The sequence below is a fragment of the Leiobunum rupestre genome, chromosome 10, assembly GCF_980474605.1.
Source record: "Leiobunum rupestre chromosome 10, qqLeiRupe1.1.hap1, whole genome shotgun sequence".
NCBI lineage: Eukaryota > Metazoa > Arthropoda > Arachnida > Opiliones > Sclerosomatidae > Leiobunum > Leiobunum rupestre.
In genome coordinates this window covers 43,017,032-43,033,267 of record NC_143393.1, presented here as the reverse complement: position 1 = coordinate 43,033,267, position 16,236 = coordinate 43,017,032, and the positions used below count along the sequence as shown (strand labels likewise).

General features: G+C 36.6%; 1 protein-coding gene across 1 annotated transcript in view; it reads left to right on the top strand.

Moving 5' to 3' along the window:
- LOC149925956 (neprilysin-2-like) overlaps positions 1-16,236 on the top strand; it is a 35,513-nt gene that overhangs the window by 2,071 nt on the left and 17,206 nt on the right. Inside the window, exons 2-7 of the mRNA XM_090161830.1 lie at positions 10,784-10,935; positions 11,001-11,051; positions 13,799-13,954; positions 14,018-14,098; positions 15,691-15,905; positions 15,960-16,157. Of these exons, the coding sequence (XP_090017956.1) occupies positions 10,784-10,935; positions 11,001-11,051; positions 13,799-13,954; positions 14,018-14,098; positions 15,691-15,905; positions 15,960-16,157 (853 nt within the window). The remainder of the gene's footprint in view (positions 1-10,783; positions 10,936-11,000; positions 11,052-13,798; positions 13,955-14,017; positions 14,099-15,690; positions 15,906-15,959; positions 16,158-16,236) is intronic.

The following is a 16,236-nucleotide window of genomic DNA, read 5'->3' as shown; positions in this document are numbered from 1 at the left end:
CTAGTTTCAACCAAATCGGTGATTATCACCTCGGGTAGTCTCCACGTTAGCCAAATGACCTTTTTATTAAATTAAAGACAAAATTTTATAAATTATTTATTTAAGGTTGTCAAAACATAGACATAAAATTACACTAAAATAACTATACAGCACTATTCGACCAAGAACGGAAGGATAAAAACGATTTCAAGTCCACTTTTAAAGACTTTGTTTCGCGCCAAAACCTGGGCGCCGCCATTGATTTCATAATTTCCATTAAATTAAGTTCTATTTAAAAAATGAAATATGCAAATCAGTTTTCCCGTTTTTGTTTCGCCAAATGCGGAATTAATGACATTGCAGTATGATTTTATCGCCGAGTATTTTCTCAACTATGACTAAGCGCTTTTCGCTGGATCCATGGTTACTAAATAACAGCATCCTACCGTTCATTCTTTTCGATAATTTATTCGTACAAATTGCGAAATATCAATGTGAATTTGAGTAATGATGGTGCGAAATAGAAAATCCGGATACTCGATAGAGGCGGCACTTGGTGGTTCGGGGAACTAGAGACATTGAAACGACAGATTTGGTCGTGTATCGAAATAGAGTTAATGAGGGAAAATTATACGAGCAGCCAGCGATTAGATGGCGCCACTAACAATGTAAGTACTAGGGTGTGTAAGCTCTTTTCACCAATGGGAGAGCGGGTGAAAGGTCACGCTTTTTCATTGCCCAATAGAAAAGAAGGGCAAAAAGCAATAACCTTTTACGCGCTTTCCCATTCGTGGAAATAACTTTAAACCCCTAATACTTACAAGGAGAGTACCTGATGTGTTTTTGCCGATTTTGTTCAAAGTCGGGCATAATCTAGAACTTTATGAGATATGAAATTACCCAAAAGGAGACGTTGCACTACCCATTCGATTTTCCATAACAACTGAAAATGTTTTTGACCACTTAAAACAAAAAAAAATCTCCATTTAAAGAAGCATGGGATTTTCTCGGTTTCCCACGAAATTTTTTTTTAATTTGGAAATCGCGAAATGGGTAATTTGAACCACCAAGAATGTATTTATTTATATTTAGGAAGAATGATTATGTTGCAACAATCGCCGGGCACGTTGAACGCCTTTCCCCCGTCTCGCGCGGGTGGAAAGACAAAACGTCACCGGCATTTGATTTCCATCCCGTTAGGTGACGTAAATTTTAAGCAGCCAATGAAATACCGGGACTATTCGTTTTATTTTAAGCGGAGGAGCGTACTGGGGGGACCAACGGGTGGATTGAGAGAAAGGCTAAAAACCGTCTGGACATAGACATTCTCCCTAGGTATAAATAAATACATTCTTGGAACCACATTTAGGTAAATTTCATCAAGTTTGAGTAAATTGGAAATTTTTTGTGGTAAAATTGTAAGACTTTTGGGTAAAATAAGGGAAAAAGCTTATTTTGGTTTTAAGTTGTCAAAAAAATTTTCAGTTGTCATGGAAAATCGAATGGGTAGTGCAACGTCTCCTTTTGGGAAATTTCATATCTCATAAAGGTGCCCGGCTAAAATATATTAGATTTGAATAAGTACAATAATAGCTTATGTCGAATTATCAAATATGTCACTAATTATAGTTAGAAACATGTTAACCATGGTTGAAGCTTGAATTGGTGGTGGTAGTAAAAAAAATCAGCTTTTTTATTATGTTACTTATGCCCGTACGAATATAATTGCGCTGTTTGTAATTTCCGGTTAAATTAAATGTAAAATTTGTATTGATATTTTTCGAAAAAAGTACGCTATTCCATTGTGTGAACAAGGAAAAAGTAAAAAATTATAATTTACTTAAAATTTGTTTACGTTTAAATAAACGCGCGCCATAGGGCACGCTTCATGGCCAGGACAGCGTGTCGAATAAGGTTGTACAATTGTCTCAAGAAATGCATCCTTTGAGAATAATGATCATAATGATGATGGTAAAATAATAAGACTCGTTCGTACTTGAAGCCTTAAAAGTGTTCCGCCAATTTACGTTGAAAAGCGCGCATCTACGCCCACGGAACCCATCCCGCACACCAACTGCGTTTCAGCCTCAACATTCAATTCTACCTAATATACAAACATCAGTCACACTAAAGTCTACTTGTATACTGGTAAAGTTTGCTCTAGATGGTATTATCAGAAGTTTATAATATTTTTTAAGACCGAAGTATCCATGTTGATCATTAAAGGTGATGTAACTTCCAACACGTTATTTACCACTACAATTTAAAGGAAGTATAATCCCAATAGGGGAAGTCAAGCTTCCTTTATTAGTCACTCGTGGCGCCACAGTCTAGAACGTAGTAGTAGAAGTAGTAGTAGTAGTAGTAGTAGTAGTAGTAGTGAGTTTTGAAGAAAGCTTGACCTTCAATGCCAGTGTTATAGTAACTTGAAGTATTACATCCGCTACTAACCACTAACAATTGTAAGCAGTGCCATAAGAAGAAGCGGACAATATTGGAACCATTAATTTTTGCGTGGGTAACATAAAAAATTCAGGTTATATTACATTTAATACGTAACACGTACCTTCGCAGGCTGGAAGTATTTTTGAACAGCATGATTTTCCCACCAAATCGTTGATGTAACGAAGTGAAACCTAATATTTACACTCCGTAGGAATACGTATACTTATATCAAAACCATATGTTTCCAATCAGCGGGATAAGCAAACTTCCGTCTCAAGAGATTCACGACATACTTCTGTTACTACGTAATTTCCTTGGAAACTATTAAGAACATTGTGAAGCTAAAGACGCTCCAGTTTCCTTTAATTTTAATTGCTCGCGGCCGAAGACGAACATTTTTCACTTTTCCTTCTCCGATGGAAAGCCGCTCTGTCTCGCGCTATGCGAGAATAATTTTTTCTAATTACTTTATTTGGGTCTGCGCTGTTGTTTTGGACAGGCGGCGGTTTTTTTTGGGAGACACTGTTGCCGCGCCCTGAATGGATTTCGAATGCGCGGTTGCAACTTGAATTCGTCGTTTGTACCGGTATAAAAGGGTCGACATTGAGGTTTGTCTCTGACTAATTATACAAAAATTTGCTTTATAGTTTTGGCTTATTTTTAAATGTTCACGCTTTTAACGCGTGTTATTTCCATATACATTAGATAAGCTGAATGATAAAAAAACACCGCGATAATAATGAGAAATATAGCTAACAAGGAGACTACCCGAGGTGATTATCACCGATTTTGTTGAAACTCGGGGGTTAGGTGGACCTTATGGTAGTATGAAAATTGCCAAAGGGAAAATTTGCAATGGGATTTAGTTTTCCCATGGAAACCGAAAATGTTTTTGACCTCTCAAAACAAAAAATCTCCATTTAAAAAAGCATGAGATTTTCTCGGTTCCACAGGGTACTTACTTTAAAAATTCTAAAAAATTAAATTTTCAAAACTTACCCAAAAAAGGTGAATTTGAACTATTTTGGGTAAAATTGATCAATGATTTTGGCTAAAATTGATCAATTTTGGTTAAATTTTGGTAACCGAGAAAATCCCATGCTTTTTTAAATGGAGAGGTCAAGAACATTTTTGGTTGCCATATGAAAACTAAAGCCCATAGCAACTTTTCCCTTTGGCAATTTTCATACTGCCATAAGGTCTACCTAACCCTCGAGTTTCAACAAAATCGGTGATAACCACCTCGTTTAGTCTTCTTGTAAATATAAATATTAGGGTGGTCTTTATTTTATTTATTTCTTAAATGTTGAAGTCTTACTCTCTAAATTTTGTTCCAATTTATGAAACATAATTCATCAGATAAATTGAGAAAAATTCAGAGGTGGCGCAATGAGCTTGAAAATATCCTGTATTTTAGCATTGGAACAAAAGTGATTTTTAATTTTAATTATTATTTGGCGAGTTAGTAACGGGTTATGGCTAATTTAACGATATATGAATGAAGACCGGTTAGATGTAGGGAATTTTCAAGCTCATTGCGCTTATTTATAAACAACAAATACAATTTCCCTTATTGTAATAGTTTTAGAAATAATCTCTCAAATGTCGTATTTAATTTCGCAATATTTCCGTTGTAATATTTGAGTTGCCACGCGGTTTGGTTACACGTTTCACTTGTTTAGCGTGAATGGACACTTCTATCGTAAGCGATATCTTAAGTACTTTTGCACGTATTTTTTCGTTGTTTAGTCTGTATCGTAGCGATAGGGCGTTTAGGAAGGAAGTTTTATCTGAAAACTGGATGCCTGTGTTGTACACAATAGCTACCAATCACCAAGTTGTTAACGGTGATAATGCAAATATTTAGTGAACAGAACTTGCCTCGTCACTCTCCCGGATGGGCTTGTACTTCTACTTCCCTTGATTCTCTTACATGACGACACACGATTTAAAACAGTCGTTGACACCCTGGTCCGTGACCGCCGACCCCAAATAGGGCTCAAAACTCGAGGTATACGAACCTATTAAAGAAAACTCTCGCTATTGTTATACCAGAAGTACATAATACTTGTCTCACCCATCAAGCCGAGGGGTTAACCACTTTTGAAATCATGTGTACAAATCAGCAGTGAAATCACTGAAATCACTTCAAATCAGTAGCTTTCACAACGTTAAATAAAAAGTGAAATCACGTGAAATCTGAAATCAGGGGTACAAAATTTTGCAACAGGGAATAACCCCTCGCATCAAGCTACTTCAAAGTTTTCGTTTGGTTACAAACTGTTAACTTTATCAGAAGTATATAAGATTGCTCTAACGAAAGAAAGAAGTATGCATGTAGTACGTAATAATGAAACGTGGACCTTCGCAGGCTCGAAGTGTATAATATTGTTACATAAGTGTGACACTTCACATGCAAATGTTTTACTGAGATCTATGCACAAGACAGACTGCATTACGGGTTTGGTTGCCGTTTTGCGTCCGCTTGCTAACGCTTCACACGTAGCCTTTGGCAGCGCCTCACAAGGGGATATTTTCTTGCGATGACGTCACTCCGTTACTAGCTCTCAGTAAAATATTCCCCAAAGTGACAAATTTATGGAACAATATTATAGACTTATGGAACAATATTATAGACTTATGAAACAATATTATAGACTTATGGAACAATATTATAGACTTATGAAACAATATTATAGACTTATGGAACAATATTATAGACTTATAGAACAATATTATAGACGTATGGAACAATATTATAGACGTATGGAACAATATTATAGACGTATGGAACAATATTATAGACTTATGAAACAATATTATAGACTTATGGAACAATATTATAGACTTATGAAACAATAGTATAGACTTATGGAACAATAGTATAGACTTATGGAACAATATTATAGACTTATGGAACAATAGTATAGACTTATGGAACAATAGTATAGACTTATGGAACAATATTAGACTTATGGAACAATAGTATAGACTTATGGAACAATAGTATAGACTTATGGAACAATAGTATAGACTTATGGAACAATAGTATAGACTTATGGAACAATATTAGACTTATGGAACAATATTATAGACTTATGGAACAATAGTATAGACTTATGGAACAATAGTATAGACTTATGGAACAATAGTATAGACTTATGGAACAATATTAGACTTATGGAACAATAGTATAGACTTATGGAACAATATTAGACTTATGGAACATTATTATAGACTTATGGAACAATATTATAGACTTATGGAACAATATTATAGACTTATGGAACAATATTATAGACTTATGGAACAATATTTTAGACTTACGGTATATCTGAAAAATTATTACTTATTTATAAAACCATTTTTTAGTCTATAGTTTTAGAAAGTTTGTAAATGAAGTATTTTTTTCTACCGAAATCTATTTTGAAAAATAGTGTGAGCTTGCATGTTTCAAACAAATAGTATTAGCAGTATAGGGAAATTAATACTTATATCGTAAGGAAGGTTTTAATTCTTATTTTTAAAGAATCTTTTGAAATCCGTAATTTAGACGCGTAACCATTTGTGCGGAATGGACGCTTCAATAAAAGATACTCGGTTTTTACTCCCCTCTCCAAATTCATCTGGGAAGGAACTATTTCAGGTCGGTCGGTTAAACAGTTAGAATGGCTAGCCAAAAAGTCATATTTAAGCCAATTGGAGACGCGTTTTGGTCCTCATGAGAATTTTGCGTCAGATAAGTGGGGTGGCGGAGTGGTTAGCACTTTCGCCTCGCAGCAAGAGGAGCCGGGTTCGATCCCAGCTTGTGGCACTGGGTGAAAACTCGGAACAACTCCTTCTGCGTAGAGTTTGCAAGTTCTCTCCCCACTGGTTTAAGGGGTTTTCCCTCGAGTTCTTCGGTTTCCCCTTCCATAAAAACTTGTCGAGGTTAACGGTAATAGTTAGTGTAGGGAGCTGTTGGCTCGATCTCGTAGCATGCAGGGCTTGCCACCACCCTCCTACACATTGTAACCCGGCCACCTGAATTAATGGCTTCAAAAGTCGCTTGATGACTTAGGCCTAAGGTGGTGCCTTGGGTATTAGCCTAGCTGATTATTATTATTAACCAGGTAACTTTTTTTGGCATGTTAAGGCTTAGCAAAAAACCGATGTTACGTTCGAGAAAGTTTCCAGCTTTCTAATATTTCAACAAGCACTATATAAATAGTAACTTATGAGTCCTAGCTGTCGGAAATATTGCTTTTTGGCAATTTCTGGGAAGATGTTTTATTTAAGCGCCTATTGAAATATAATTCAGGCTTTGGCGACGAAAATACGAAAATGACAAATGGAGCTTCGCTTTGATTGTTATTGTTGCGGCTTTTGTTGTGATGCAAAGAAATTGGTCAATTCTTGGTTGCTAGTTCATCGGGGAAAAAAGGAGGAAATACTTTCCTCGCAGGCTGTCTCAATTTCACGGTTGAGTGAACGGTTTTTTCCACGGCCAACTTCACTTGTGCGGAAATGTTATGAAAATAATCCTTTTACCATTACGGCTCGCAATGGTAACTTCTTTAATAACCACTGTGTTACGAAATTTGTGAGCGTAACTTCTACTTTTTCCACAAGGTTTTATACTGGTTAATTTCTACGTGTTGTTTTTTAATGTTCCACTTATTACGCGGAACGTTTCCGCAAATTACCTTTATTTTAAATTGCATCGGTTTCAAATGTTTACAATCTTGCCCTGATTATGGAAGCATTGTAACTTGAATAACGTGTCAACAAAGTCGAATTAAGGGGGGAGGTATAGTGAGTTGCAGGCTAAGAAAGACAAAATATATAGTACAATCGGCGGAAGGATGCCTCAGATCGTTTCCGGTCATTCCACCGCGCGAAATTTGAATTTGGCCATTTTACGGTCAAATTCGAATTTTGCTCTTTTTGTCGTCTTTTAGCGCCATCTAGAGACCGAAATTGGAATCTTTATTTTTTAATTTCATAATTGTGGTGGCGAGCAAATTTAAAAGATAAGGCATTCCTATCATTCTTAAATTTAAAATAGTATGTATAATTATTTATTTTTGTAAATTTATTTCTACGTCTTGCCAGTTAAATCAGCAGTTACTTTTAAAATAGTTACCACGCTTTCTTGGGGGTAACGTTGTCTTAATGAGCTATAGACGTTTAAAATTATATTTTTCTCTTTACTTGTTAACAATAAACCTTTATCATGCTTTTTATAGTAACCTCTTGGGCTATTTAAAATATTTGGAGCTTCAATTATCGAACCTTCTTTAGCTGTATTCAGTAATTAAATTCGTGACAACATGAAATTAAAAAATAGATTCCAATTTCGGTTCCTAGATGGCGCGAAAATACGATGAAACTCACGAAATTTGAAATTGACCGTAAAGTGGTCAAATTTAAATTACGCGCGGTCGACTGGCCGGAAATGATCTGAGGTATCCTTGCGCCAACTGTACTATATATTTTGTCTTTCATAGCCTGCAAATCACTATAGAAGGGACAGAAATCTTTTATTTTTATTCATCTGGTAATAGCGCCTCCTGTGACGGGGTAGGTACATTTGTTCGAATTTCAATCGTCCAGACTGTGGAACAAATGTTCGAATTTAATTCGTCCGAACCGCCGAAATAACAAATGTTTCAATTGTTCGAATTGGACAGCTTGTTTGTTTCATTCGTCCGAATCGGTAGCATCACTTGTCCGAATTATGTCGCTAAATTAGTATTTCTTATTGGTGTTTTTTGGTCCGGATAACAATATTAAAAAAAAAACAACCAATTCCTAATGTTCGAATAAACGTTTGTCCGTTTTTTCGAACATTAGGAATTGGTTGTTTTTTTCGCCAGTAAAGTTAACATAAATTGAACGACTAAATCACCAACAAAAGTTGTGATAAATTTTTCGGGCAAATGAAATACGTTTTCGGACATACGATCCTGTTTTCCGGCATTCGGACATTTGTACCAACGTTCAGACGAATGAAATTCGAACAAATGTACCCAAATCCCTGTGACAAGCTCTTCTTGTCCCGATGCAGAATTGCAAGTAGTTCTTCGTCGAGTTCTTCCCTTTCCATACCTCGTGATAGCACGTCGGAACAATCAGAATAGGGCATTTTCCCAACCCTATTTCCAGCGACTAACATGTGAAATTAGTAATATCATAAGTGTATAATATTCTTACATAAGTGTGACACTTCCTATTCTTCACATGCAAGTTTTACTGAGAGCTATTCACAAGACAGACTGCATTACATACTCTAGCGTAGTGTTTTATATATCCCTTAGCGTAGCTATAAAGGACCGTGCCTTGTCTTTTCGACCCCTCTTTTCGTTAATTATTCGAGCAGAAATTTGCAGTTATTCAATTTGAAAATTTTGCGACGATAAACCGATACATATTTGAAAAGGGTAAAGCCATTAGAGGTCTTACCACATAGAACCCAAACTTAAACTGAGGCTGCGTTCAGAAACGCCACAAGTGTATATTATTGATACATAAGTGTGACATTTCCTATCCTTCCCATGCAAAAGTTTTACTGAGAGATATTCACAAGACAGACTGCATTACGGGTTTCGTCGCCGTTTGGCGTCTGCTTGTTAATGCGTCACGTGTAGCCTTTGACAGCGCCTCGCTAGGGGGAGATTTTCCTCTTGCGATGACGTCACTTTGTTACTAGCTCTCAGTAAAATATTTTCTCCAAAGTGACAAACTTTTGGAACTATACTATAGACTTATGGTAATATTTGAACAATTTTGTGGCTATTAAGGAGGAGTACTATGACTCTTGACTTCTCTAGTTCCAGTGTATTAAATGTGTTTTATTATTTTATTTACACAACTTAAACTCATTTTCACGTATGGCAGTGATTCTCAATTGATCTTTGAAAATCAGTGTCAATCGTCGCACTAAAATGTTAAAATAAAATAACGTCTATTTTTTCTATCGAGGGTTCCACGAGGAATTTGAAACTGAAAAAAAATTGTTTTGACTATATTTAATTCAATGGTTAATTAATTATACGAATTTGAAAATATGTCTAAAAAGTCAGGGAAAGGTTAAGGAATTTGAAAACATGACTAAGACGTCAGGGAAAGGTTAAGGAATTTGAAAACATGACTAAAACGTCGGGGAAAGATTAAGGAATTTGAAAACATGACTAAGACGTCGGGGAAAGGTTAAGGAATTCGAAAATATGCCTAAAAATTCGGGGAAAGGTGAAGGAATTCGAAAATATGCCTAAAAATTCGGGGAAAGGTTAAGGAATTCGAAAATATGCCTAAAAATTCGGGGAAAGGTGAAGGAATTCGAAAATATGCCTAAAAATTCGGGGAAAGGTTAAGGAATTCGAAAATATGCCTAAAAATTCGGGGAAAGGTTAAGGAATTCGAAAATATGCCTAAAAATTCGGGGAAAGGTTAAGGAATTCGAAAATATGCCTAAAAATTCGGGGAAAGGTTAAGGAATTCGAAAATATGCCTAAAAATTCGGGGAAAGGTTAAGGAATTCGAAAATATGCCTAAAAATTCGGGGAAAGGTGAAGGAATTCGAAAATATTCCTAAAAATTCGGGGAAAGGTGAAGGAATTCGAAAATATGCCTAAAAATTCGGGGAAAGGTTAAGGAATTCGAAAATATGCCTAAAAATTCGGGGAAAGGTGAAGGAATTCGAAAATATGCCTAAAAATTCGGGGAAAGGTTAAGGAATTCGAAAATATGCCTAAAAATTCGGGGAAAGGTGAAGGAATTCGAAAATATGCCTAAAAATTCGGGGAAAGGTTAAGGAATTCGAAAATATGCCTAAAAATTCGGGGAAAGGTTAAGGAATTCGAAAATATGCCTAAAAATTCGGGGAAAGGTTAAGGAATTCGAAAATATGCCTAAAAATTCGGGGAAAGGTTAAATAACTCATTAAGTTCTATCAACTTCTTATAACGTAAAATGTTCAATTAAAAATTGCATAATTTTAGGAAATTTAAAAAGGCCAATGAAAATCGGTATTGTTTTTTTAAATTGGATTTTTATTCCTTTTATTTTATTGATTTTTTACGTTTTCTTGATAAATTGATTAATAATTTGAGTGAAAAGGTAACGTAAACTAATATTAATTAAAAATTACTATTTAAAAACTAAATTTATATTAGTTTGCTCTGAATTAACATTGGCAGAGTGCCAACGTTTGTACATTATCATAAATACATTGAAGTATAATACGTGATTTAAATCATACAACACTGGGTAAAATATCTAAAAAATTGCGTCATCCCTGAAATGTGAAACTTGGAAATGGAACTAAAGAAACCTTTTTTAACGTCCTTCCGCTTGAAATATTTGTTTTGAATAACAGGACTGAAATCGACACGATGAAGTTGTCTCGATCAGTGTGGCACCACCGCACCCGGATAGAGCGCTCTCTGTTCGTCTTCACCCTCTGCGCCGTCATCGTCATCACCGCTCTCAGCATCACCGTCGGCGTCTGGAGGAACCAAAGAAGGAGAAGTTGGTCTCTCTAATTTAGCCCTCCCCATTCGCATTCAACACACGCCCACCCTTTCTCGTTTCAGAGGACGCCGAGGGACTAGCCATTTGCGAGAACCAAGAATGCGTTTCCATTGGTATGGCCACAATTTTATTAATCTCGCTCACGCCAGCGTGTCAGTTCCCAAATCTTCCGCGTCTTTAATATTTACCGAAAGACCAAGATTATTTGATCCTTTCTGGATATGACTTGATCAAATCTTGATCAAGATTATATGATCATTTATGGATATGACTTGATCCAATCTTGATCAAGATTATATGATCATTTCTGGATATGACTTGATCCAATTTTGATCAATATTTTTGGTTATTTCTGGATATGACTTGATCCAATCTTGATCAAGGTTTTTGGTCATTTCTGGATATGACTTGATCCAAATTATTTGATCCAATCTTGATCAAAATTATTTAATGATTTCGGGATATGACTTGATCCAATCTTGATCCAAGTTATTTGATAATTTCTGGATATGACTTGATCCAATCTTGATCCAAATTATTTGATGCTTTCTGGATATGACATGATCCAATCTTGATCAATATTATATGATATTTTCTGGATATGACTTGATCCAATCTTTATTAAGATTATTTGATGCCTTCTAGATATGACTTGATCTAATCTTGATCAAGATTAATAGATTCTTTCTGGATATGACTTGATCAAATCTTGATCACGATTATTTGGTTATTTCTTTGAAATGACTTGATCCAATCTTGATCAAAATTATTTGATCCTTTCTTTGAAATGAATTGAGCCAATCTTGATCAAAATTATTTGATCCTTTCTTTGAAATGAATTGATCCACTCTTGATCAAAATTACTTGGTTCTTTCTTTGAAATTACTTGATCCAATCTTGATCAAAATTATTTGATCATTTCTTTGAAATTACTTGATCCAATCTTGATCAAAATTATTTGAACATTTCTTTGAAAATACTTGATCATTTCTTTGAAATTACTTGATCCAATCTTGATCAAAATTATTTGATCATTTCTTTGAAATTACTTGATCCAATCTTGATCAAAATTATTTGAACATTTCTTTGAAAATACTTGATCATTTCTTTGAAATTACTTGATCCAATCTTGATCAAAATTATTTGATCATTTCTTTGAAATTACTTGATCCAATCTTGATCAAAATTATTTGATCATTTCTTTGAAATTAGACCTAATCTTTGGAGATTTGTAGGAAAGTCGCGTGATAATTTGGTTATAATTTGTGTATGTTTCTCGCTAGAGGCGCTTATCGTTTTGGGTATGACGTCAATGGGGATGTAAGAAGAAACTTTCGCCGCTTTTTTGTATCAAAAACATGCGTCGCCAAGACAGCTTATAGAATAAACACATGTTGTCAAGACTACCAATGCAATTAAAATTCGCCGTCTGCTTCGATGACCTTAAAGGGAGTATAACCCCAGCAGCGAAGGTGAAGCTTCTATCACTACTCACTCGTGGCGCTACAGTCTAGAACGAAGTAGGAAATCCTACCGCGAGCGTAATCTCCCAACGATCGGATACTTCTAGCTAGGAGCAACAAACACAAGGAGAACGCTAACGCAGTGTTGTGTACAAATTTCATTGGAGGAGTCTTTACGCTGAACGTTTTACGGGTCGGGGGAGGGAGACAATTTCCGAATTTTCCACTTCCGACGGCAGCAGATGCTAAGCGTCTAACCAATGAGAGATGTACACAAGAAAATCCACAACTTTTGACTGGCTGCGTTCTCCTTGTGTGGGGTGCTGTGTTTGTTGCTCAGGTAGCTTCTAGATACCTCTCTGCAGGATGGAAAATTGGAATAGGCGCTTCAATAAGTGCCGCTCTTTTTTTATTTCCTCCCATTGGCGCATGCGCGAGTCACTAAATAAAAAATCAGGTGTGTATGTTAGTTTTATTTGTAAGGCTAAAATTGATAGCGCGCGCGCATTTTTTTCTCTTGTGAAACGCGTGCGAAATTGAACTAGCCCTTCAATATCGAAATATTAAGCAAAGCACGATTTAAAATACAACATTTGCTTTTACAAGTATGTCTTGGATCTCTGTATTACTACTTCTAGGACAACAACTGAAAAGGTTTTATTGAAGCGTCTATTATATTGACGTAAGTTTTCCCTTCCCTGGTGAGGCTTATTCTCGCTTTAAGGGGGAAGAATACAGTAAAAGCCTCTTTTTCGTTCAAGCTGAACGTTTTTGTTCTAACAATTACATAATTGAATTATATTTTTCTTATTAGGCTGAACCTTCCTCTAGTGCCTAAAATTATTTTTATAATTCTAATATTAATAGTTAACGAGATATAAGGTCCTAACTAAAGGGTAGTTTGGGGGCTTGCCCAACTTGTTTAGTTCCAGGGGTCCGAATTAAAACGTAATAATTTAATTACTTTTAAATTTAAAATTGTCAAAATTATTTTAAGCACTAAAGAAGAGGCTGTTCTACACTTAAATATTAATTTTATAAGTTAAAATAGAAAATTAAAAGAGTTCAGCTTGAAATAGCGCGAAAGTAGACAATGGCCACTGTACTTTATACATTCCCATTCTACGTCACTCTACGCAGTAATTATTTCGACTAATTGACACACTTATGTGAAAAATAATTATAGACTTAAGGTATAGTTGGGTGGCAGAGTGGTTAGCCTCCTACGCAATTTAACCCGGCCACCCGATTTAAAAAGTCGCTTGATGACTTAGGCATAAGGTGGTCCCTTGGGTATTAGCCTAGCTGATTATTATTATATTGGCACCTAGGTGTTTATTTCTTAGGAGCATTCGTATAACAGTTCTCGACATTGACTATCATTCCCGTCTCTATAGCCGCCGACCTCTTGACCTCAATAAACCACAATTTGGACCCTTGCGACGATTTTTACGAATTCTCTTGTCAACAATGGATCAATAGGTCGTCCCTGGTGGACGACGTCACCGACCGCTTCTCAATTCTGACCACCACCCTCAACGAAAAGTTGAAAGGTACGTTCAGATTCTACACGGGCCCACTGTAGTTATACCTCAACTTAAGAATTTTTCTTACAGAACTATTGGACGAGGATCTCACTAACCCTCCGAATCATTTTGTACAAGCTAGAAAGTTTTATAAAAGCTGCATGGATTGGGGTGAGAAATTACTGTCTCGAAGAGTCCTGAGTGGCAGGGCCGTCTTAAGGCATGGGCTAAATGGGCTACAGCCCAGGGGCCCCAGCCAGTTTTAGGGCCCCCAGAAAGGCCAGCCATACAGCCTCTACTCTAGGGGTAAGGGTTTAGTTAGTTAAATATTATTTATACTCATTCAATATTATGTACCTTTTAGTTTCGTCTAAAATAATTTCAGTGGCGTAGCTTGGGCGTGATTTGAAGGTGACACCCGACCGTGAAAAAAATAAAAACTTACACAAAATAGAGACTAATAAGTAGTACATCATGATATCCGCCCCGGGTGTCACCCATGTTAGCTACTCCACCGAATAATTTGACTCATCGCCACATCGCGTATCATACGGTACCAACAATTTCTAAAACCAAAATCTTATTTTCAGTAGACCTATGTTACACTTTTAAAATTAAAAGTTTTGGTTTGATTATTGTGTAGTTGAATTTAGACAACGGACATACAAAGGCTGACCGTTGGGGGTCGCAAAGGTCTTAAGAAATAATTTAGCCCAGGGCCCCAAAAGGTCTTAAGACGGGCCTGCTGAGTGGTTAATGTCCAGAATGTTGGGGGGCGAACTGGTTAGCTTTTTCCCCTCGCAGCAGAAAGAGCCGGGTTCAATCCAAGCTTGTGGCACTGGGTGAAAATTCCTTCTGCGCTAAGTTTGCAATTTGTTACCCGAGAGGCTAATCAGTATCCGTAATGGTTACAAGCCTGTAGCTTTGACTGTACTAAAGTGATTACATAATCAATTACAGACTTTGCACTACCAGAGGCTGTACTCACTGTAATAGGTGTTCAGAATTTCAAGAAATGGCCTATCCTAATTTACTTTAATCTAACGAAATTAATATACCTTTAGCTAACCTAATTTAACTAAAACTAATGTATGTAATATCTTTCTTACGCGAGAAGTATTCATCTTGGATTTAAAAATGAAACGTGTACCTTTTCCTGGACGAGATGTGCATTACGAATGAACTCCGACTAACGACACAAAATATAGAAAGTAAACAGCGTAGAGATTATTTCCTTTTTTATAAAATCAGTATTTTCCTTCGGAAACGCCATTTGAAAAAATCAGCGGGAAGTTGCAAAGGTACGAGTTTCAAAAAAATAACATTAACAGTATATGGAAATGGATTCTTCTCTAAGATAAATACTTCCGCTACGAGCCCATGAGGTAATCCGCTACCCAGTGCCAGATTAAGGACTAGGCCTACTAGGCACAGCCCTTTGGGCTCCCACCAACAGAAAGCCCCCAACACTGATGCAATCAATGGATTTTTCACTGATTCGGTTTAAGAGAAAAACATATCGGGCTTGTTGCTTTATTATTGGAACAATCATTATTCTCGTGACATCAGCTCAGCTTCGGGACACGCGAGTTTTGCGTTTTTACGCTTTCCTTACATAGGCCGCCACCAAAATCTGCCTAGGCGCCCCACCTTCAGTAAATGTGGTACTGCCGCTACCATTGAAAATGAGGACTATTAGGGCATGTGACTAGTCCGTAAAACTAGGGAAATTTTAACTTTCTATTCTCGTTCGAACAACGAAGGTGATCGAGAATCCGAAGGTGTCATGGACTTCATCTCGGACCTGGATGACATGGGTGGCGGCTGGCCAATGACCAAAGGCTATTCTTGGGACAATTCCACGTTCGACTACATGAAGGTACTCCAGAACATGCTGTCTATGGGCTACGACAATGGCATCTTGTTTTCGATCGCTTTAACCAACGACTACAAAAACACTTCGTTCCTCCGGATAATGGTACACCAAACCGAAACATAGTCGACCGGGAGTTAACTCGTTCCATGTCGTTAGGTTCATCAAACTTTGTTGGGGCTGCCGGAACGTGATTGGTTCGAGAACGACGACGCGGTGGAACTTTACAAGAAAACCATTCAGTCGTACGCCATTTTGGTCGGTCAATTCATGAACGCTTCTGAATATGGTGTTTCCGTGGATTCGATTTACGACGACGCCAGCGATGCTGTCGACCTTGAAAGAACCATCGCTCAGGTGACGTAACGTAGATCCATTCTTTTAATCTAGGTCTATGTAAAAAAACTTTTTAGTTTCGTTTAAACGTCTTTGATTT